This window comes from Lynx canadensis, chromosome D1 (genome assembly GCF_007474595.2).
Source record: "Lynx canadensis isolate LIC74 chromosome D1, mLynCan4.pri.v2, whole genome shotgun sequence".
NCBI lineage: Eukaryota > Metazoa > Chordata > Mammalia > Carnivora > Felidae > Lynx > Lynx canadensis.
The window spans coordinates 21,329,722-21,352,951 of record NC_044312.2 but is presented as its reverse complement, the minus strand read 5'-3'; the positions used below and the strand labels follow the sequence as shown (position 1 = coordinate 21,352,951).

Sequence of the window (23,230 nt, the reverse complement as noted above, 5' to 3'; positions counted from 1 at the left end):
CGGAATGTTTTTCCATTTCTTTATATCTTCTTCAATTTCCTTCAAAAGCTTTCTATAGTTTTCAGCATACAGATCTTTTACATCTGTGGTTAGGTTTTACTCCTAGGTATTTTATGCTTCTTGGTGCAATTGTGAATGGGATGAGTTTCTTTATTTGTCTTTCTGTTGCTTCATTATTAGTGTATAAGAATGCAACTGATTTCTGTGCATTGATGTTGGATCCTGCGACTTTGCTGAATTCATGTATCAGTTCTAGCAGACTTTTGGTGGAGTCTATCTGGCTTTCCATGTATAATATCATGTCATCTGCAAAAAGTGAAAGCTTGACCTCATCTTTGCCAATTTTGATGCCTTTGATTTCCTTTTGTTGTCTGGTTGCTGATGCTAGCACTTCTAACACTATGTTAAACAACAGCAGTGAGAGTGGACATCCCTGTCGTGTTCCTGATCTCAGGGAAAAAGCTCTCAGTTTTTCCCCATTGAGGATGATATTAGCTGTGGGCTTTTCATAAATGGTTTTTATGATGTTTAAGTATGTTCCTTCTATCCCAACTTTCTCGAGGTTTTTATTAAGAAAGGGTGCTGAATTATGTCAAATGCTTTTTCTGCATCGATTGACAGGATCATATGGTTCTTATCTTTTCTTTTATTAATGTGATGTATCACATTGATTGATTTGCAAATGTTGAACCAGCCCTGCAACCCAGGAATGAATCCCACTTGATCATGGTGAATAATTCTTTTTATATGCTGTTGAATTCGATTTGCTAGTATCTTGTTGAGAATTTTCGCATCCATATTCATCAGGGATATTGGCCTGTAGTTCTCTTTTTTTACTGGGTCTTTGTCTGGTATAGGAATCAAAGTAATGCTGGCTTCATAGAATGAGTCTGGAAGTTTTCCTTCCCTTTCTATTTCTTGGAATAGCTTGAGAAGGATAGGTATTAGCTCTGCTTTAAATGTCTGGTAGAATTCCTCAGGGAAGCCATCTGGTCCTGGACTCTTATTTGTTGGGAGATTTTTGATAACTGATTCAATTTCTTTGCTGGTGTGGGTCTGTTCAAGCTTTCTATTTCTTCCTGTTTGAGTTTTGGAAGTGTGTGGGTGTTTAGGAATTTGTCCATTTCTTCCCGGTTGTCCAGTTTGTTGGCATATAATTTTTCATAGTATTCCCTAATAATTGTTTGTATTTCTGAGGGACTGGTTGTAATAATTCCATTTTCCTTCATGATTTTATCTATTTGGGTCATCTCCCTTTTCTTTTTGAGAAGCCTGGCTATAGGTTTATCAATTTTGTTTATTTTTTCAAAAAAACAACTCTTGGTTTCATTGATCAGCTCTACAGTTTTTTAGATCCTATGTTATTTATTTCTGCTCTGATCTTTATTATTTTTCTTTTCTGCTGGGTTTGGGGTGTCTTTGCTGTTCTGCTTCTATTTCCTTTAGGTGGGCTGTTAGATTTCGTATTTGAGATTTTTCTTGTTTCTTGAGATAGGCCTGGATTGAAATGTATTTTCCTCTCAGGACTGCCTTTGCTGCATCCCAAAGCGTTTGGAGTGTTGTATTTTCATTTTCATTTGTTTCCATATATTTTTTAATTTCTTCTCTAATTGGCTGGTTGACCCATTCATTCTTTAGTAGGGTGTTCTTTAACCTCCATGCTTTTGGAGGTTTTCCAGACTTTTTCCTGTGGTAGATTTCAAGCTTCATTGCTTTGTGGTCTGAAAGTGTGCATGATATGATCTCAATTCTTGTATACTTATGAAGGGCTGTTTTGTGACCCAGTATGTGATCTATCTTGGAGAATGTCCTATGTGCACTTGAGAAGAAAGTATATTCTGTTGCATTGGGATGCAGAGTCCTAAATATCTCTGTCAAGTCTATCCGATCCAGTGTAATATTCAGGGCCCTTGTTTCTTTATTGATCCTGTGTCTAGATGATCTATCCATTGTTGTAAGTGGAGTATTAAAGTCCCCTGCAATTACCACATTCTTATCAATAACGTTGCTTATGTTTGTGACTTTTATATATTTGGGGACTCCCGTATTCAGTGCATAGACATTTTTAATTGTTAGATTTCCCTGATGGATAGACCCTGTAATTATTATATAATGGCATTCTTCATCTCTTGTTACAGCCTTTGATTTAAAGTCCAGTTTGTCTGATATAAGTAGGGCAACTCCAGCTTTCTTTTAACTTCCAGTATCATGATAGCTAGTTCTCCATCCCCTCACTTTCAATCTGAAGGTGTCCTCACGTCTAAAATGAGTCTCTTGTAGACAGTAAATAGATGGGTCTTGTTTTTTCACCCATTCTGATACCCTATGTCTTTTGGTTGGAGCATTTAGTCCATTTACATTCAGTGTTATTAATGGAAAGCTATGGGTTTAGAGTCATTGTGATGTCTGTAGGTTTCATGCTTGTAGTAATGTCTCTGGTACTTTGTGGTCCTTGCAACATTTCACTCACAGAATCCCCCTTAGGAGCTCTTGTAGGGCTGGTTTAGTGGTGATGAATTCCTTCAGTTTTTGTTTGTTTGTGAAGACCTTTATGCCCCCTTCTTTTCTGAATGACAGATTTGCTGGATAAAGGATTCTCGGCTGCATATTTTTTTCTGTTCATTACGTTGAAGATTTCCTGCCATTCCTTTCTGGCTTGCCAAGTTTCAGTAGATAGGTCTGCCACTAGTCTTATGGGTCTCCGTTTGTAAGTTAGAGCGTGTTTATCCCTAGCTGCTTTCAGAATTTTCTCTTTATCCTTGTATTTTGCCAGTTTCACTATGATATGTTGTGCAGATCAATTACGTCTTAAGGGAGTTCTGTGTGCCTCTTGGATTTCAATGTCTTTTTCCTTCTGCAGATCAAGGAAGTTCTCAGCTGTGATTTGCTCAAGTACACCTTCAGCCCCTTTCTCTCTCTCTTCCTCTTCTGGAATTCCTATGATATGGATATTGTTCAGTTTGATTGCATCACTTAGTTCTGTAATTCTCCCCTCATACTCCTGGATTTTTTTTATCTCTCTTTTTCTCAGCTTCCCCTTTTTCCATTATTTTATTTTATTTTATTTTTATTTTTTTAAATGTTTGTTTATTTTTGAGAGAGAGATAGAGACAGAGAGACAGACAGAGTGCGAGCAGGAGAGGGGCTGAGGGAGGGGGAGACACAGAATCCGAAGTAGGCTCCAGGCTCTGAGCTGCCAGCACAGAGCCCAACGCAGGGCTTGAACTCACGGACTGTGAGATCATGACCTGAGCTGAAGTTGGATGCTCAACCGACCCAGCCACTCAGTCACCCCCATAGTTCTATCTTCTAATTCACCTATATTCTCCTCTGCCTCTTCAACCTGAGTTTTGATCGCCTCCATTTTATTTGCACCTCATTTATAGCATTTTTAGCTCCTCATGACTATTTCTTAGTCCCTTGATCTCTGTAGCAATAGGTTCTCTGCTGTCCTCTATACTTTTTTTCAAGCCCAACGATTAATTTTATGACTATTATCCTAAATTTTTGTTCCATTATATTGCTTAAATCGTGTTTGACCAATTCGTTAGCTGTTGCTACTTCCTGGAGTTTCTTTTGCAGAGAGTACTTCCAGTTTGTCATTTTGGGTAGTCCCTGGGGTGGCGTGGAACTGCAGAGTACTTCCCCTGTGCTGTCTGGAGTAACTTGTGTTGGTGGGCTGGGCCGCTGTCAGACCTGATGTCTGTCTCCAGCCCACTGCTGGGGCCACCGTCAGACTGGTGTGTACCTTATATTCCCCTCTCCCGGGGGCAGGGCAGTGGAGTGGCGTGACCCCTGTCTGGGCTGCTTGCACAGTGCCAGGGTTGTGATGCTGCTTTGATGGGATCTGACCAAGGACCTATTAGCTGGGGTGGATCTGCAAGGTGCACAGGGGCAGGAGGGGCAGGCTTAGATTGCTTTGCCGTCAGTGGTCCCCTGCAGGAGGGGCCCTGCAGCACTGGGAGGGAGGCAGGCCTGTCGACTTTAATTTTTAAAAATATCTGTGCTTATTGAAAATTTTTGTTGCCAACTCCTTCAAATTTGGGACATAAGAGACAAAAGTAATCCAGGGAACTGACCGTGAGTCTTCAGTCCCCTTACCAGCCTGTCTCCTCCTCTCTACCCTTAATAATCTTATGTTTGTTTTTTATGTAATGTGTAGGGTTTTTAGTTGTAATTGTAGGAGGAATAAGGAAAAAAATATACCGTTTCCTTCTTCTCAAAAGCAAGAGTCCCAATTGGCTCTTTTTAGTATTTTCTATCTCTCTGCTAACATATTTTATTTTATAATGTGTTTTAAAAGATATAATCTGCCTATTTGTAATTTGGGTGCCTGGGTGGCTCAGTCAGTTGACCGTCTGACTCTTGGTTTCAGCTCTGGTCATGATCCCAGGGTTGCCAGATCAAACCCAACATCAGGCTCTGTGCTGATCTGGAGCCTGCTTGGGATTCTCTCTCCCTCTGTCCCTCTTCCCTGCTTGCATGCTCTCTCAAAAACAAAATAAAAACAATAAAAAAAAGTATTTGTGATTGCTTGTGGAAACAATTTTGTTTACTGTATTAAAATTCTTTTCAAATAGTTGTAACATCTGAGTCATCTCCATATTGGCATCTGTTGGTTCTCTTTTCATCTTCAAGTGGTGGTGGTGGTTCTTGTCATTGATATGATGAATGGTTTTCAGTTGTGCCCTGGACATTTTGTATATTAGTTTGTGAGACTATGGATCTCATGTGGTTTTCTTTTTTAGTGGTCACCTTGCTTAGGTATAGCGTGCAGATTCAGATACTTCTGGATATTCAGATCCCTGCTGAGCCCTGAATGTCCCTCCAGTGTCATTGGGTTGCTGACTTGTATCCCCCTCATTACTGACATGTGGGATAAAAATTCAGCTCCCACTGGGGCACCTGGGTGCCTCAGTGGATTAAGCATCTGAATCTTGATTTTGTCTCGGGTCACGATTTCACGGTTTGTGAGTTCAAGCCCCATGTTGGGCTTTTCACTGACAGGGTGGAACCTGCTTGAGGTTCTCTCTCTCCATCTCTCTCTGCCCTTGCCCTGCTCATTTTCTCTCTCTCCCTCTCCAGAAAATAAATAAATAAACCTAAAAGAAATTCAACTCCCACTTCAGTTCTTTGGCAGCACCTTAGCTAGAATGGAACAGTTACTGACAGCGCTTCATTGCTGCCGGGTGAGGAGTAGAAGTTTAGTTCCCTGATGAACCCCCCACTGACAGCAGGGGGAATTGGGACTGAGTATGACGACTAGCACTATCTTGTATAGTCTTGTTTCACATCACTGCTGTTGGGTGGGATGGAAACTAGTTCCCCACTTGACCCCACTGACTCTATACCAGCAGGGAATATAGAGTGCCAATTAGTATCATTTTGTTCAACTTAATTGCTGCTGAGTAGGAAGGGAGTTCAGATTATTGCCCAGTCTTTAACACTGTGCTGGTGGGGGCATCAGGTTGCCACTTCCTATTTCCAGCCAGAGGATAAGCAGTTCAGTCTCCACATGGCCCTGCTGACATCACCCCTGTGAAGGAATCAGAGTACTTCCTGTTACCCTCAGGCAGAGGGTAGAGATGTAGCTCTCTGCTTGGCCCTTCTGACATGGGTTGCTAGGCAGGTTGTCATTTAATTTTTGCCTGTTGTTGGGTGGATATTATAAAAAATGTTTTCTGTTCTACTAGACTACTCCCCCCCCCATTTCTTTGGTTAGAGGAAAGCTTTTTGGGTCTGTCTTTGCTAGTTTGGGGTTGCAGGCTTGTCCAGTGTACCATCAGGGCAAAAAACAACCCAAGGAACTCACCAGCCATATTCCTCAATTCCCCATACTCCATGGAAGTCTGTCTTGTTTTTACCTTTCAATGTCTTCCTATGTTTGTTGTGTTATGCCCAGGGTTTTTTAGTTTAAAAAAAAAAATTTTTTTTTTCAACGTTTATTTATTTTTGGGACAGAGAGAGACAGAGCATGAACGGGGGAGGGGCAGAGAGAGAGGGAGACACAGAATCGGAAACAGGCTCCAGGCTCTGAGCCATCAGCCCAGAGCCTGACACGGGGCTCGAACTCACGGACCGCGAGATCGTGACCTGGCTGAAGTCGGACGCTTAACCGACTGCACCACCCAGGAGCCCCTACAGGGTTTTTTAGTTTAAGAGGGTATAGTAGGGAGCAATGGTGTATTCTATTTTGGCTGGAATCAGATGTCAGTCAACTGAGATTTAAAAAAAAATTATTCAGTTTCTTAAGTCTGAAATCTGAGAGATCATTCCGCATCAACATATTCAAGTACTCAGAGAATCATTGAGCAGAAATTGAGCGGACACATATCAAGTCAGTGATGCTTCCGATTGCTGCTGAAGTATCTGTAATAAGTAGAGAAGTGAGTTCTAAGCTCAAGGTTTTTATTGATTAAGATAAAACGAGTTCAATAAAGACACGGTAATGAATCTTTCATACAGCTCAATTTCTCTTGAAGAGTTGTCTTTTATTTTAAGATTCTTTTTCATGTTTACTTTTATTTTTGAGAGAGAGAGAGAGAGAAAGAGAGACAGAATGTGAGCGGGGGAGGGACGGAGAGAGGGGGAGACACAGAATCTGAAGCAGGCTCCAGGCTCTGAGGTGTCAGCACAGAGCCTGACGCGGGGCTGGAAGTCACGAACTGTGAGATCACGACCTGAGCCGAAGTTGGACGCTTAACCGACTGAGTCACCCAGGCGCCCCTGCAATCCTTCTTGGTAACATAAACAGTTGACAAATACATATTTTGTAAGTTACATATGTTGTATTCTTATAATAAAATAAGTGTTTTCTCAAATTGTCAAAGACTCCAAAAATTTTTTCTAATATGTTTAAGCCCATGTGATTCAAGGGTCAACTGTAATTATTTTGTTGTTCAAATAGGTCCAGCTTTGCTCCTTCAGAGCTCCCAGGTTGGATAATGTAAACTTTTGCCATGACTCTGTCTTCTTTTTTAAAAGATGCTTCAGGATCATTTTGTGATTTCCCTGGTTCATCCCCAAAATGAATCATTTCTCCAAGGTGCCCAGTTATTATCAGAGAATGTTATTAAGAAACGAAGGTCTGGGTGTTGGATGTGTTCATTGCTTTAAAATAAATTTTCTTTTAATGTTTATTTATTTTTGAGAGAGGGAGACAGCACAAGCAGGGGAAGGGCAGAGAGAGAGAGGGAAATACAGAATCTGAAGCCAGCTCCAGGCTCTAAGCTGTCAGCACAGAGCCCAACGCGGGGCTCAAACTCACGAACTGTGAGATCATGACCTGAGCCAAAGTCTGACACTTAACTGACTGAGCTACCCAGGTGCCCCAGATGTGTTCATTTTTACTAGGGTATCACTGCTTCTAGGCCCTCTTAGTGGAGAGAGATAGGAAATACGTGTATGTATTCAAATGCTTGTGTATCTATCTGTCTGTCTGTTATCTATCTATCTATCTATCTATCTACCTATCTTTTTGAATCTATGTATCTTAATATGTGTATTAAGATGTATATTATGTGGTGCTAATCTAGCACCACATAGTTCATTCTAGACTCCCCCTTTTGTATACTTACAACTTCTTTTTTTTTTTTTTTTCAACGTTTATTTATTTTTGGGACAGAGAGAGACAGAGCATGAACGGGGGAGGGGCAGAGAGAGAGGGAGACACAGAATCGGAAACAGGCTCCAGGCTCCGAGCCATCAGCCCAGAGCCCGACGCGGGGCTCGAACTCACGGACCGCGAGATCGTGACCTGGCTGAAGTCAGACGCTTAACCGACTGCGCCACCCAGGCGCCCCTATACTTATAACTTCTTTCTGTGACAGAAACACTGACTATACGTTGCAAGGGTAAAAACAAAAAAACCTGTACATAAACACTGTACCCTGGTTGATAAATTGGTTTCCCAAAGGCGTATGGGTTTGCAACTCTGAAACTCAAATACACATGTACTGAGATTGAATGAATAAGAAATTGTAGCGAATAGAATTTGCATTATGTTCAAATGCCTTTTCCTGACTATTTGATTGTGACTACTAAGGTACAGTTTCAGAAAGAGTAATGTTGGTACATACACTGTGTTCCCCCTTGTCTTTGACTGGTTATAAGACCTATTTAATTCTGGGTGTTTCAGCCACTATTCTTAGAGGAGGGAGAATGAAAGCCTTGACTCAGGTTAGCTTAAAGAGAATTCCTAGTTGAACCAGTCTCAACTGTCATCTGGCTCCTGTCCTGGAAACATTTTCCATGAATAAAACAGATTTAGTTTTGTATCAATACCCAGATTTTTTGTCTTTTTTTTTTGAGAGAGAGTGTGAGTGGGGAAGGGGCAGAGGGAGAGAGAAAGAGGGAGAGAGAGAGAATCTTAGGCAGGCTCCACACCTAACACAGAACCTGATGCAGGGCTCAATCCTACGATTATGAGATCATGACCTGAGCTGAAGTCAAGAGTCGAAAGCTCAACTGACTAAGCCACCCAGGTGCCTCCCAATACCCAAATCTTAAGTTACTACAGAAGGTTGAATAAACTTGAATTGTAAAATACAGAATACTACCCAGCAATGAAAGGGACAGACCGCTGATACATACAACAGCTGGGATGGACTTCAGGACATGGTACTTAGTGAGAAACACTAATCTCGGAGGTTACATGTTATATGATTTCATTTATTGTTCTCTAAAGGAATCAACTGAAGAGGTGGAGAACAGGTCAGTGGTTGCTGGAAGACAGATGCAGGTGGAAGGGGTTGGGTTTGACTGTAAAGGGATAGAATAGCTGGTGGAGCAGTCCCGTGTCCTAATGGTGGTGGCGAATCTGTACAAGGGATCAGATTGCATTGATCTCCACACACACACACACACACACACACACACACACACAGGCACACACAACACAAACTCTCAGTGCATGTAAAACTGCTGAAAGCTGAATAACATCTATAGTCCTAAATTCTACTTAACATTATTGTTCCAAAGTCAGTTTACTGGTTTTGCTATTATACTACAGTTGTTGGAGATGTAGGGAGGAATCTGGAGTTCCAGGAAATCTCTACGTTATTTTTATAATTCTCTGTGAATCTATATTCATTTGAAAGTAAACTTTAGATATCTTCTCACAAGCATAAGGAGAAATTAATATATACTCTGGAATTCTAAAATTGTGTTTTCTTAAGATGGAAACCTATTACCAGTGATTTTTCTTATAGATTTAATTTTAATATGTGGAAAGCAAAGTCATATTGAGTCAGAACAACGCAAAGTAACATTTCATAGAATAATGGGTTGTTATTCTATCAAATAACTTTCTACTTAAACAATAATCTCTGAAAACAAAAGTATCCTTTTGCTGTGTCTATAAAATATACTTAATGATTATTTTAGAATTCTCAAAATATTAAAAAAGCATAATAAATAAACTTTAGGAGATGTGTATAAATTCTGACTAGAACTGGGTTACATAGAATGATAATTAGTGACATTTTCAGTGATGCTATTTATATGCATCCTTCTAAGGGACAGCAGAGGACCCTTTCTCCTAAAACCTAGGGAATATGTAATCCCTGTTGGGAAATTAACATTTACGGTTACAATTAGTGTGTAAACTCAGACATCAGATTCTTCCCTGCAGAGTTTATCACGATGGGGAGATCTTAGGGAAGACCTACACCGTATTTCTTTTTTTTTCTTTTTTTTTTTTTTTTCAACGTTTATTTATTTTTGGGACAGAGAGAGACAGAGCATGAACGGGGGAGGGGCAGAGAGAGAGGGAGACACAGAATCGGAAACAGGCTCCAGGCTCTGAGCCATCAGCCCAGAGCCCGACGCAGGGCTCGAACTCACGGACGGCGAGATCGTGACCTGGCTGAAGTCGGACGCTCAACCGACTGCGCCACCCAGGCGCCCCAACTACACCGTATTTCTAATGAGGTCTAAAAGAATTATAAGCCTTAAGCAAAAGCCTTGTGCTCTATGTCATGATGGGTCAGGTGTCACCTATGTGGTTTCCCTTCAAACTCTCTTAGTAAATTTATAACTAGAAGTTTGATCTACTTCTCAGGCTGGCTCCTGGAACATTCAGTCTGGGAGATCTATGCTATTGCTCTTTTGCCAGTAAAGGAAGAAGATCCTGTGACTATCTTTATCTGCTCAGTTGTGACATCATAAAAGCCAGTTCTTACAGGGATGTGGAGGTGAAACTCACGAAGAATCAGCACTGAGTTATCTCAATGGAAGGAGAGTGAGTTATGCAAGTTTCCATTTTTCTCTCACTCTGTTGCTGAAAAATGGGGGAAAGTACTTATTTTGAATAGCAAGAAATTCAGAAGTATGCAGCCCTTAATCCACTGCCTGCATTATTCTTAGCACACCCTTCCTGTGTTGGCTTCATCCTCAGTCTAGTAGCAGGAGAGCTATAGCAGTTCCAAGTGACATGTCCAGAAAATAGAAACATCAGAGGAAAAGATGTGTCTTTTTCCTAAAAATATTTTTTAGCTGAAATATGGTATTTCAGCTGAAATACACATACAATAAAGTTTAAATGTCCTAAGTATATAGCTTGCTACATTTTCACAAACCTAACTAATTTAATCAACATCCAAATTATGTTTCTCTTTTGTGCCCTCGTACAAAGAGAAGGAAGCACATCCACCTTCCTTTTTACATTCTCTGTCCAGCTAGGATGGAACAAAGGAGGAGAATGTGTAGAAACACCTGATGTATGGTTAAATATAAGTCTTAGGCTACCAAGGGTCTCCTCAATAAGTGTTATCAGTTGACTTTGTAGATTCTTGTGGGAAAGATCTGGAAACCCTGTAGACTCTGACAGACTTCCTTCTAGGAAGCAAAATATCTGAATGATCTCTATTCTAGCAGAAGTTTCTATTTTTTTGTTAGTCATCACTGGGGAACTGAAGTATCTGGTAAGGTAATGGAAATGTGAGTAGGAACTAGGAAGTGAAGGATCAGATGAGTGGGAGGGAGAGAAGGGGGATACCTCCCTTCTGAGGGTTAGGTGGGTTTAGTCCTCAGCTACTCCATTCTTGTATCTTCTAGTAAAGACAGGAATAGCTGTTTGTCACATACAACTCATGCAACAAAAGACAGAGTGATTTTAATGCCAATGGCTATGTGTGCAGTCCATTTGGACCCTGTGAAGCAAAGGGACTTATTCGATTTCTGCTGGTCTGAGTCTTCTCATAAATAAGAGCATGTAAGGAAGGAGAGAGCTGGGGTCTCTATTAATGGAAGTTTCTTCTGTTCTCACAGATTTCTGAAGAGAAGAATACCGGTTAGAAATGAGTCCTTAGTGACTGAATTTCTTCTTGCTGGCCTAACAGACCGTCCAGAGCTCCAGCAACCCCTCTTCTTCCTGTTTCTGGTGATCTACATTGTCACCATGGTGGGCAACGTTGGCTTGGTCACTCTTATTAGTCTAAATTCTCACCTCCATACCCCCATGTACTACTTCCTCTTCAACCTATCCTTCATTGATCTCTGTTACTCTTCTGTTTTCACCCCCAAAATGCTGATGAACTTTGTATCAAGGGAGAATATCATCTCCTATGTTGGCTGCATGACTCAGCTGTTTTTCTTTCTCTTTTTTGTCATCTCGGAATGCTATATGTTGACCTCAATGGCCTACGATCGCTACGTGGCCATCTGTAATCCGTTGCTGTATAAGGTAACCATGTCCCATCAGGTCTGTGCCTTGCTGACTGTTGCTGCATATATGATGGGGTTTGCTGGAGCCTCTGCCCACACAGGGTGCATGCTCAGACTAACCTTCTGCAGTGTTAATGTCATCAACCATTACCTGTGTGATATTCTTCCTCTCCTCCAACTGTCTTGCAGCAGCACCTATGTCAACGAGGTAGTAGTTCTGATAGTCGTGGGAATTAATATCACAGTACCCAGTTTTACCATCCTGATTTCTTACGTCTTTATCCTCACTAGCATTCTTCATATCAGATCTGCTCAAGGACGATCAAAAGCCTTCAGTACCTGTAGTTCTCACATCATTGCTATTTCTCTTTTCTTTGGCTCAGCAGCATTCATGTATCTTAAATATTCTTCTCCGGGGTCTATGGACGTGGGAAAAATTTCTTCAGTTTTCTACACTAATGTGGTGCCCATGCTTAATCCCTTAATCTACAGTTTGAGAAACAAGGATATCAAAGTTACATTGTGGAAAGCATTGTTTAAAATCCAAAGGAGAAACATGTTCTGATTAGAAATTATAACATAAAGAAATTCAATTTTTATTAAAAAAATTTGTGTATGTATAATTATTTTTGAGAGAGAGACAGACAGAGTGTGAGCAGGGGAGGGGCCAAGAGAGGGGCAGACATAGAATCCAAAGCAGGCTCCAGGCTCTGAGCTGTCAGCACAGAGCCAGATGTGGGGCTCAAACTCACGAACCATGAGCTGAAGTTGGACGCTTAACCGACTGAGCCACCCAGGTACCCCAAGAAATTCAATTTTAAAAATTTTATTATGTTTTTCAAGAGGTTTTGATCATTATCAATGTTGTTTCTGCAGATTGTGTTATCTATGTTTTAATAGACCCGTCTTAGCATTTCCCTTATAGCTACTTTGTTTCATTGTTTGCTTTTGTATTTCTGTACCTGAAACCAGCTTACTAAATAACTAATAAAATGTTTATAAAAAGGAAAAATATACTGGCTATTTTCTTTTCATACTGTTTCTGTCTCTAAGCTATTCTTAATCTGAACAACTATGATAAGCTTCATAAGTCACAGAAAGTTGAATTTACAGTTATCTCTCTTAAACACAGAAGTGCCAAAAACTAAAGAAACATTCTTATTCTTCTCCATATTATTGCTGGTATAGGCAGGAGGATTCAGTGAAATGTGTTCATTACAAACTGTGTATATGGCCTAAAGTATAATCAAGTCCTCTGATATTTTCATTTTGTTCTATTTTCTTACCAACTTTTCCCTTTACCATTCTGTTCTTTCTTGTTCCCATTGAAAAAGGCAAAATGCATTCTGTACACCACCAGCTTTTGAGAGCCTCAAACAGTCTAGTTCATTTAAATTGAAGTGAATACATATATTGCCAAATATAGCATTAATATATATGATTAAAGGAATAATACATATGTATCTCAGGATCCAAATATGGGGGATGATTGGTGTATGACTAGTCTGTTACTTATCACTTAAAGGAAAATAGTGCATATTGGGAGAAACATGTTAAACACTTTTACTTATTTAATGAAGTTCATCATGAAGAAAGGGTATATATTAATGATAATAAACTTTATTTCTAGCAACATTTTGTGACCTTCCTTAAACCTGTCTCATAGTCCATTTGGGCTATTATAATAAAATACCACAGACTTAGTGGCTTACAAACAACAGAAATTTATTTCTAACAGCTCTGGAGGTTGTAAGTCCAAGATCAGGGTGCCAGCACAAATGGGTGAGAGCAGTTTTTTAGGTCACACACCTCTCATTACATCCTTACATGGTGGCAGGAACTAGTGATTTCTATGGACATTGATTGATTGATTGATTGACTTAAAGTTTACTTATTTATTTTGAGAGAAAGAGAGAAAAGAGTGGGAGAGGGACAGAGAGAGGGAGAGAGAGAATCCCAGGGAAGCTCTGCACTGTCAGCACAGAGCCCATTTCGGGGCTCGACTCATGAACCATGAGATCATGACCTGAGCTGAAGTTAGGAGATGGATGCTTAACCAGCTGAGCCACCCAGGCACCCCTCTATGGAGCTTCTTTAAAAGGTATAAATCATACTTATGAGAATTCCATTGTCATGAACTAAGCACCTCCCAAAGGCCCCACGTTCTAATATCATGTTTGGGGGTTAGGATTTCAACATTTGACCACAGCACTTTGTCTCACCAATAAGAAAATAAATATTTACAGTAGATGCTGTTTCCTTCAATTTTCCTATCTCTCCATGTTTTCTCATTAGTATATTTAGAATTTCAGATACATTGGGAGGGCAAGAAATGCTTGTTGAATTGGATTGTCTTGTTTGAATAACAACAATAATAAATTTATTGCTAAAACAATAATTAATAAAATATAATAAAATAACAATAATAGATAAATAAGAAAGAACACTGGGACATATTTTGTTTTGGGGAGTGGACTGTGGCAGTCATAGAGAGCTCCTCTTCAAGAGAACCAGCTGTGTGGAGAATTGTTGACTAATAGTCTTTAGCTGATACTTCTTTGGATTCACCATCATGTTCAGGCAGAGTCCACGCTCACTCTGAGATGTCCCCAGCCGATGGCTGAGCATGATGGGTCAGACAGGAGCTGGCCAATATCTGTGTAACATGGCGTCTTCTGATAGGCAGTCTTTGCTTAGGGACTTCCTGTCGTCCTAACAGAGAATTTTTAGAACTGCACTGTAGGCTGACATTTTCCTACCCTGTCCTTCCTTCTCTTCCTTCTTTCTTAGGTGTTGAGGTTTCAACCCAGTCTGAAAGCCTTTATCATTGATTCCTTCTCCTTCCCATTTTATCCTTCTCAGGCATTTACCACAATAAATGTCTTGCAGGTCTAACTATTCCTTGGCATCTGCTTCTTGGGGAACTTTAGATGACACAGAAGATTTACACTAACTGATTTTACCACTTAGATTTAGGCTCTGGTAATGAGGACAGATTGGTTTTGTTATAAAGATAGATAAATAAGTCATGGTACAGCATAGAAGGTTCAGAGAGAAATCCTTACTTATACAGTCAACTGGTTTTTGACCAAGCAGCAAAGTAAATCCATAGGGATAGGAAAATCTTTTAAGCAAATTGATGCTGGAAATACTATTCATGAGAAAACAATTAAATGACCTCTACCTCACACCATATACAACAATTAATTTTAAATATATCAAACCGCACACATAAAGCTTAAAAATAAATTTTCTGGAAGAAAATATAGAAAAGTATGCTGGTGTAGGCACAGATTTCTTAGACATACTCTAGAAAGTACTACATTCAAAAGAAAAAAAAAAACAAAGACAAAATAAACTTCATTAAAATTAGAACATCTGTTTATCAGAAAACTATTCATAGGCAAGCCACAGACTTGGCAAATGTTTACAATACATATACCTGACAAAGGTATTGTAACCATAATATGTAACAGGTTAAAAATTAAGAGATACCTCAATAATAAAAAGGCCATTTCATAAATGGGCAAATGATTTGAAAGATACATCCCAAAGAAAGGCATGCAAATGGCCAGTAAGCACATGGAAATGTGCTTAACTTTCCGTACCTCCTTAGATGCACAGTCAGTAGCTGGACAACACTCCCTTGGCAACTGTATTGCCCTCCCTTGCTTCAGTGCATGGGCTGTGTGTATCCTGAGCAGCTTAAGCACTTGTCGGGTTTCCATTCATCCAAACACCGATCCCACAGAGCTGCTCCTCTGAGATTCCAGAATCTGGTTATTCTTCCTCTTCTATGTGTTCCACCAGTTGTGAAAATGGTTATTTTCTATAGTTTACTAGTCTTTATACTTTTTTGTAGTTTAATATTTCCTGTAGTTTAACAGTCTTTATATTTTTCAATTTTTTTCTCTTTCCCCCTTGCAATATCTGTATAAACCCAATTCTTTGTTTTAAATATACTCTATAGGAAGCACATATTATGCCATTTGTTTTTCTGACTGGACCTTGTCTGATACGGGTAACTCATTTTATGTGATTTTGATGGATTGATTTGCTCACGTTAGGAGACATTGTCTTGTCCAGTCAGCACATGCCGAATCTCAATGGCAGTGATTAGTCAGAAATAGGCATTTGACTTGTCTTTTCTGCCAGAACTATTAAAAAAACATTTTTCTTTTCTCCCTAGAGTTACTGAGTTGGTAAGATTAAATCTAGGGATTTTGATGGTTCTCTTTTCACTACATGGGGAGAACCCATCTGAGATTAAAACTGAGTAGAATTAAACAGAACAAAAAGTGGGAAGAGAGACATACCCATGAAGGACTTGGTCCTGTACAGCCACACAAGAAGCCATGTGCGTTCTCAATTCACCAATTTCACACACTTCTGTGTTACAGGCTGGCTTATCGAGATAAATTTGACTTGAATTTCTGTCACTTAATTTGAAGGAGTCTTTATGTACGCTTTAGAAAATTGTGTATATCACCTCTACCACACAATTATGTGGTGGTAAAATAAATCAATTTTGGATTCATAGCCATTTAAATATGAATCTTTCTCTGGCAGTTGCTGCTTTGACCTTGCAACAGCAATTAATCCCTCCTGCCTGATTTAGAGGGTGGGTGTAAGGTGACACGAGGGAAGGTGGATAAAGAATCTAGCACTGTGACTGGCTAACAATAACTAATAGTGCTACAAATCTCAGTTTCCTTGGTTATGTCTCTAATATACTGAGAAATCATAGGGTCAAGGCCTATACCTCATTCTGTTCGTGTTCACTCTGTCTTGTAGTCTAAATGCTCAAAAAATTGTTCAATAAATGAAATGAGCCAGTAAAATCTCTAAAATAAAGAGAAAGTCTATTTATGGAGTTTTAGCCCTCATGTAGCATCTACTTTGGGTGGAATATAACTGATAAAGACCTGGAACATTAAACTCCAGGCTCCAGGTTCCTGTGGACTTAGTGTGATCCTAGAAGTGCAGTGGAGGACTCGGGTTAAAGACAGAAGACAACGTAAGCAACTTGTCTCTATTTCTTCTTGAAATTCACTGATGTGACAGAATGGATTAAAATGGCATTAACTCAGATAATTTATGATTATAGCCATATGTCGGTAGGAATTAGGAATAGAGAGCAAGAAGAGAATGTGCACGAATGTGCAGTGATGAAAGGGGGTAGAAAAGTTCCAAATTCTTATCTTCTGTAGGAGTCCAGGTTAGAAAACTGTTAGAGTAATCTGAATTTGAGATAACGAGAGAATGCAGAAGCTGTGTAAGAGGGAAGGCCAAACCTTTCAAGGAGTTGGATTCTCTGGGACTTGGAGACTGGATAAAGATGGCAAGTGAGAGGAAATTGCTTCAGTTTAGTTTGTAGACTAGTTGCCTTGGATGATGGTGAAAATGATGATCTGGAGGAGGAGCAATGGAAATTGTAAGAAAATGCTAACTTCAGTTTTGGGAACTTTGTGCTTGTGGCACATAATGGACATAAGATAGAGCTTTCTGAGAGGTACTTAAAGAAGAAGTGCATATATATGTAGATATAGATCTACATATGGATCCACATTTCTCAAAATGAGTGATTTTGCCCCCCCCCCCCCAGGGACCTGTGCCCATGTCTGGAGAACATTTTGCTGGTCACAACTGGTGCTGGGGACACTACTGGCATCTAATGGGTAGAGGCCAGGGATGCTTTCAACTTACGATATGTAGGATGGTCTCATGATAAAGAATTATCTTGTTCAAAATGTTAATGGTGCCAAGGTTGAAAAACCTTGATATGATTAATATGGATTGGGAACAGGGGAGGGGTACCAACACTTATCAGGCCCCTTTTATGTGTCAGGCATGTTTCTGATACTTTATATGATTTAACCCATTTAATCCTCACAGCAATCCCTATGAGATTGCTCTTTACTAAACTCATTTTATAGATATACATAGGTATAAGTAAATATAAAAGTATACATGCAAGGGCCGGAGAAGTTATCACTGCCTTCAGTCTCATAATTAAGGACTTTAAAGCCCAGACTTAAACTCAGTCTCACTTGAGGGCCCACTCCCACTCTCTCAACCACTTTGCTAGAATATCCCTTTACAGGAGTGAGATCCACAAACATGGACAGGGCTAAAGCTATGATTTAATGTTTTACTTATGCAATCCCAGAGGCTTTAGGAAAATGCTAGAAATGGCAAGTGGCCATGCCCAGATTTTCCTCTTAGAACTGTGCAAAGACTCCAGGGGATGATGAAGGAAATGAGGAACTTCCTTCCTCTGAATTGGGGGCTAAGAATGTCTATTGTGAAATTATAAACTGAGCAGAACATGGAGTCTTAAGGGATCCAACATTAGGTCTATGACACAGGATATAAACATAGGCTCAATAATGTCTATCCTCAGTGGATTCATTTAAATTGGAAGGAAATAATAAGGGAGAGAATAAATCTTCTGTGATTCTAATCAATTTCCCCAGAACTACAGGTCATGCAATAGATTCCCATTTGAGTCAATTGTTTTGGAGCTCACATAAGGTTGTTTTCCTTCTTGCAAGTGAAGAGGACTTCTGGACAAATTCTCAAATAGGGAGCATGGCCTGTTCTCCAGAATGCCTCTTTTAGCCTGTCAAGGACCTAGGGTGTGCTGATGGATATTGCCTTTTTCCTTGTCGGAAACTTTGACCCCTCAGGACTGTAGAGTAGAAGTGGCCATAAGGTCCAGCAGCAGTGAGGCCTCCAGGAAAGCGAAGGTGAGGGTTGAATTACATTTGTCTGAATAATTTTCTTTCAGACTGCAGACTGCACAAGTCAAGGGTTGTGGGGAACAACACCAATTTATTAATTTATTGCTCTTGTCAGCCTTAATCCTGAATGGAAACTGGGGAGAAGGGAGGAAATGATGTGCAGAGACATTGGGGGTCTACCAGCATTCTTTCTGCACAAATAGCATGTGTAGAATTAGAGGAGAAAATGAGGAGTCATTCAGAATAATCATAGGAAGTCTTTCTCCTTGGATTCCTTGCATGTGTCTTTAGATAACCTTGAGCTTGTAAACCAGCAGATGCATCTCTACCTCTGGAGACAAAGAGTGAGGGTCCATTGTTAATGTCAGCTTCTACCTCTGTTCCTGCAGATCATACCTGTGAAGCGAATGGCTGTGGAAAATGACTCCTCTGTGACTGACTTTATCCTTATGGGATTAACAGACCAACCTGAACTCCAACTACCTCTGTTTTTTCTGTTTTTGGTGAACTATGTGGTCACTGTGGTGGGCAATTTGAGCTTAATTAATTTAATTTGCCTGAATTCACACCTTCATACCCCCATGTACTTTTTCCTCTTCAATCTGTCCCTGATTGATCTCTGTTATTCATTTGTCTCTACCCCAAAAATGCTGATGAGCTTTATTTCAGACAAGAACATCATCTCCTTAATGGGATGCATGACTCAGTTATTTTTCTTCTGCTTTTTTGTCAACTCTGAGTGCTATGTGTTGACAGCCATGGCCTATGATTGCTATGTGGCCATCTGTAAACCTCTGCTATACACCATTACCATGTCCCCTCAAGTCTGTTCTCTGCTGATGTCTGGTTCATATGTGATGGGTTTTGCTGGTGCCATGGTCCACACAGGGTGCATGAACAGGCTGATCTTTTGTGACTCCAGTGCCATTGACCATTACATGTGTGACATTTTTCCCCTCCTCCAGCTCTCCTGCAGCAGTACCTATGCCAGTGAGCTGGTTATCTCTGTTATTGTGGGCTCAGTTGTCATTGCATCTAGCCTCATTATCTTTATTTCTTATTTTTTGATTCTTTTCAATATCCTTCACATCTCATCAGCTCAGGGTTGGCCCAAAGCCTTCAGCACCTGTGGCTCCCACATAGTAACTGTTGGCCTGTTCTATGGATTTGGGTTGCTCACTCATGTCAAGCCATCATCTTCTGGGTCTGTGAGCCAAGGGAAATTTTTCTCAGTGTTTTACACCAATGTGGTACCCATGCTCAACCCTTTCATTTATAGCCTCAGGAATAAAGATATCAAACTTGCTCTGAAGAAAACCCTGAAGAGAATTACAAACTGAGTAGAACCATCTATGTCTCCTTTACTATGTCTTTTTGTCTGCTCTCTGGTCTTCTTCATCCTCTTCTTATTTTTTTTCCTTCCTCTTACCTTTATAAAGTCTTCTGGGCAGGATTTCTACCTTAGTTTCCTTTTTTTCCCCTCTTGTCACTTAATGTAACCATTTGGGCCTATTCCTGGACTTGAGGGTCATCCTCAGGTCTAAGGTGACCCCAAACTGATCTTTATTCACCATATCAGTTGGAGACACAAGGCTAACCTTTCCTATTTAAGGATAACTCTACCTATTAGTTTTTCTCTTGTCTTTCCCATCCAGGGTAAGCCATCAGGTAGTATGCTATCTTACGAGTTCATTTCTTTTTCTTTTTTTTTTTTTTTTTTTTTGCTTTCTCTGAAACTGTTACACAGAGAACTTCCCTGTTTCAAGGGTTTTATTACCTATAATTGCATTAAGACAGAGAAGGCATGAGAAAAATTGTGGACACAATACATTTGTAAAAATTTCCAGAAATTTTTAGGATTATTTTAGTAATGGTTCTTGTTCTGGATTTTTATTATCATGTATGTAATGGAATTGAATACCTTGTTGAATCTAGCTTCTTTCTTTTATTCTTGAAGATGCTTGGAAATGAATGAGCTACACTACTCTGCTCACATTTTCCAATCCCCACTAATAATGAATGCCTCTGTTTGTGCAGTGGTCAACTGATATTTTGTCATAAATAGAATTGAAATTACCATCAACTTGTCTGCGTATGCATGGATTGTGATTGTGATTAAAAATCACAGAATAATATTCTTGGCTATAGAATAGGGTGTCATGTGCAATGTCAAGATTCTTTGCCTAGCTCTGTAACAGGGATTCCCTTTTACAAAGGAAGATTTGTTTCCTGCTTTCAAAAGACAAAAATATATGGCGGAAACCTTGCCCTATTGGGATTTATTTTATTCAATATGTAAATTTGACTCCTCCCTTTGGTCTCTTACAAGAAAAATTAAATCTATGGTCCATATGTGTGCCACATTCTTTATAAGTTATATTAAAAGATAAGCCTATCTATCCTGTTCTTGGATGAGGAAATAGTTATGTGACTTGCAGGTACACTTAATGGTGCAGAGCCCAGTGTTTTAGTCCACTGTACATCTCACAAAGAAATGGAAGGGAAGAAAGGAGAATTGTGAAGGAATAAGAGAACTTCTGGAATGTTGTTCCAGAATGAGTTTGAAAGTGGGAATTTTCATGGAAATAATGTCCTCAGCCATGATGCCTGTCCAAAAGCAATTGTCTACAGAGCTTTGATGCCCAGCTAGAAAAATGCATCTGTCTCTGGAGAAGTTTGATTTTAAAGTGAGGTTACAGGGTGAGTTACAAAGATATATTTTGTCACAATCTTTTTATGTCTGTGATCATTTCTTGGGATACTGAGGCTGAGGAGTTTGGGGATAAGCCTCCCTGGTGAGGCATGCCACAATTTTCAGAGTATTATGTATAGTTAACAAGCCTGTTAGATATTATGCTATCTGCTGGAAACAAGTAACAAGAAAGAGTTCTTTATAATAAATACAATGGAAAATAGGACTCTGCAAAATTTTCCTATTTTGTGTGTAACTTTGTGTGTGTCTACTATCCATAACTACTTTGAATGATTTTAGGGCCAGATATCTCTCAAGGGATATATCCTAGTCAGGGGGTATATTAGATTATCTCTGTCATTTTTATGTTTATACAAAGATATCATGAGTTTTGAGAAGTTCTAAAACATTAGTTTGTAAGAATAGCCTTATGAAATAATTAATGCTTTTAAGAACTTTGCTTAAACCAGATTAAAATTATTGTTACAAGATTTGGCTCAGTCAGTTAAGGGCCCAATTCTTGATTTTGACTCGGGTGATGATCTTGCAGTTTGTGAGATCAAGCCCTGCCTCTGGCTCTGTGTTGACAGCATGAAGCCTGCTTGGGATTCTCTCTCTCCCTCTCTCTCTCTCTGCCCCTCCCCTGCTTGCACTCTAACTTTCTCTCTCTCCCAAAATAAATAAACATTAAAAAACGACAAGAACAGATAATCAGGTAATTATATTTAGTATACTACCTAGCACACTGTCATAATTTTTATGGTTTTTTTTTTTTTGAGAGAGAGAGCATGAGTGGGGGAAGGCAGAGAGGGGGACAGAGGATCTGAAGCAGGGTCCACGGCATCAGCACAGAGCCTCATGTGGGGCTGGAACTCACACACCTTGAGATCATGACCTAAGCCAAAGATCAACGATCAAACAACTGAGCCACCTGGGTGCCCTACTGTCATAATTAAAAAACAAAAAACAAAACAAAACTTTTATTCCTCAAGTAGAATATGAATGCCTCATACCCACATCTGTCCTTCTTTGTCTACATCCACTTAAATGCCTGGTTAAATAGCTTAAAACTGTTTGGTTTGAATTTGGCTCTAAAGCACATGTTTTTAGAAGTTCACATGCTTTAATAAAGACCTAGAATAAGACATACAACATCCATGTCTATAAATCCTTGGTACTTAACAAAAAATAAAATGTTTATCACAGGCATAGCACATAACTTGTGGTCTGAGTACTGTATGTAGGCATCAGCACTCCATAGCCTGGCTCAGTTCTGTGAAGTCAACAGTCTTAACTTCACAGGTCGAAATTCTTGTGTTGACCTAGCAAATCTAATTGATTTAACTTTTAATTTAAACCACATTTTAATACTTATAAATAAAATTGTTAAAATTTAAGCCTAGTGTTTTAAATATTTATGTAATAAGAAAATTCAATGTGAAATAATTTCAGAATATATAAGCTTATTTTACGACTATTGAATGTTTGGAAATTTTGTATATGTATTTTGGTGACTTTTTAAAAGATGTGGATATTGTTATATACTTATTTCTTTTTCTCCTGTTATATCATAGTTGTTTCCTAAACAATTTAAATTGGAAAATCCTTTGTTTCACTTACATTCAACCCATATTAACATAAGTTAAACACATATAAAATCTTTTTTATATATAGAAAATTACATTAATTATAATCTGCTTAAGTAGATTATGTTAACTTAAAAGGGTCCTTTAGTTAAACTTTCCAAGAAAACATGAAATAAGAAATCTTAGGAACTTATTGTTTTAGCAGTTATGAATGGTGAATGGTACCTGTTCATCAACCAAGTTCATTCCATTATTTCAAGGAATTGAAATGTTTTCAGGTCCTTGATTTGCTTCAGCACTAAGGCTGACTTACTAATGAAAAACTTTTTAGATTTTTTTTTTAAATCCAAAGTTCTCATTCTTTCTCCTTCATGAATAAAAATTGGGACAGAGTTTTCTCTGCATAGCAGACAGTATGGCAAATGGGTTAAGGTTAAGGTGTTGGATTTAGGGCAATCAGATTTGACTGTGAACAGCTGGAGTTTAAATCTGATTGCCAAGCATGTGGTAGGTAGCCTAGAAACAGAGATAAAGAGGAAAGGAAG

General features: G+C 39.3%; 2 protein-coding genes across 4 annotated transcripts; both read left to right on the top strand.

The window, feature by feature from the left end:
* The first annotated feature begins 2,382 nt into the window (after positions 1-2,382).
* On the top strand, positions 2,383-12,229 carry LOC115525318 (olfactory receptor 8B3-like). Of its 3 annotated transcripts, none has more exons than XM_030332457.1 (2): positions 2,383-2,393; positions 11,296-12,229. In XM_030332457.1, exons 1-2 carry the CDS (start codon positions 2,383-2,385, stop codon positions 12,227-12,229), a joined length of 945 nt encoding a protein of 314 aa, XP_030188317.1. The 3 variants fall into 3 exon arrangements, with proteins under 3 accessions (XP_030188317.1, XP_030188320.1, XP_030188319.1); XM_030332460.1 differs by lacking the exon at positions 2,383-2,393 and adding an exon at positions 4,384-4,394; XM_030332459.1 differs by lacking the exon at positions 2,383-2,393 and adding an exon at positions 4,721-4,731.
* Positions 12,230-18,790: 6,561 nt separating this feature from the next.
* Positions 18,791-19,747, top strand: LOC115525352 (olfactory receptor 143-like). Its single transcript, XM_030332506.1, has one exon. It carries the CDS (start codon positions 18,815-18,817, stop codon positions 19,745-19,747), a length of 933 nt encoding a protein of 310 aa, XP_030188366.1. The 5' UTR covers positions 18,791-18,814.
* The last annotated feature ends 3,483 nt before the right edge of the window (positions 19,748-23,230 follow it).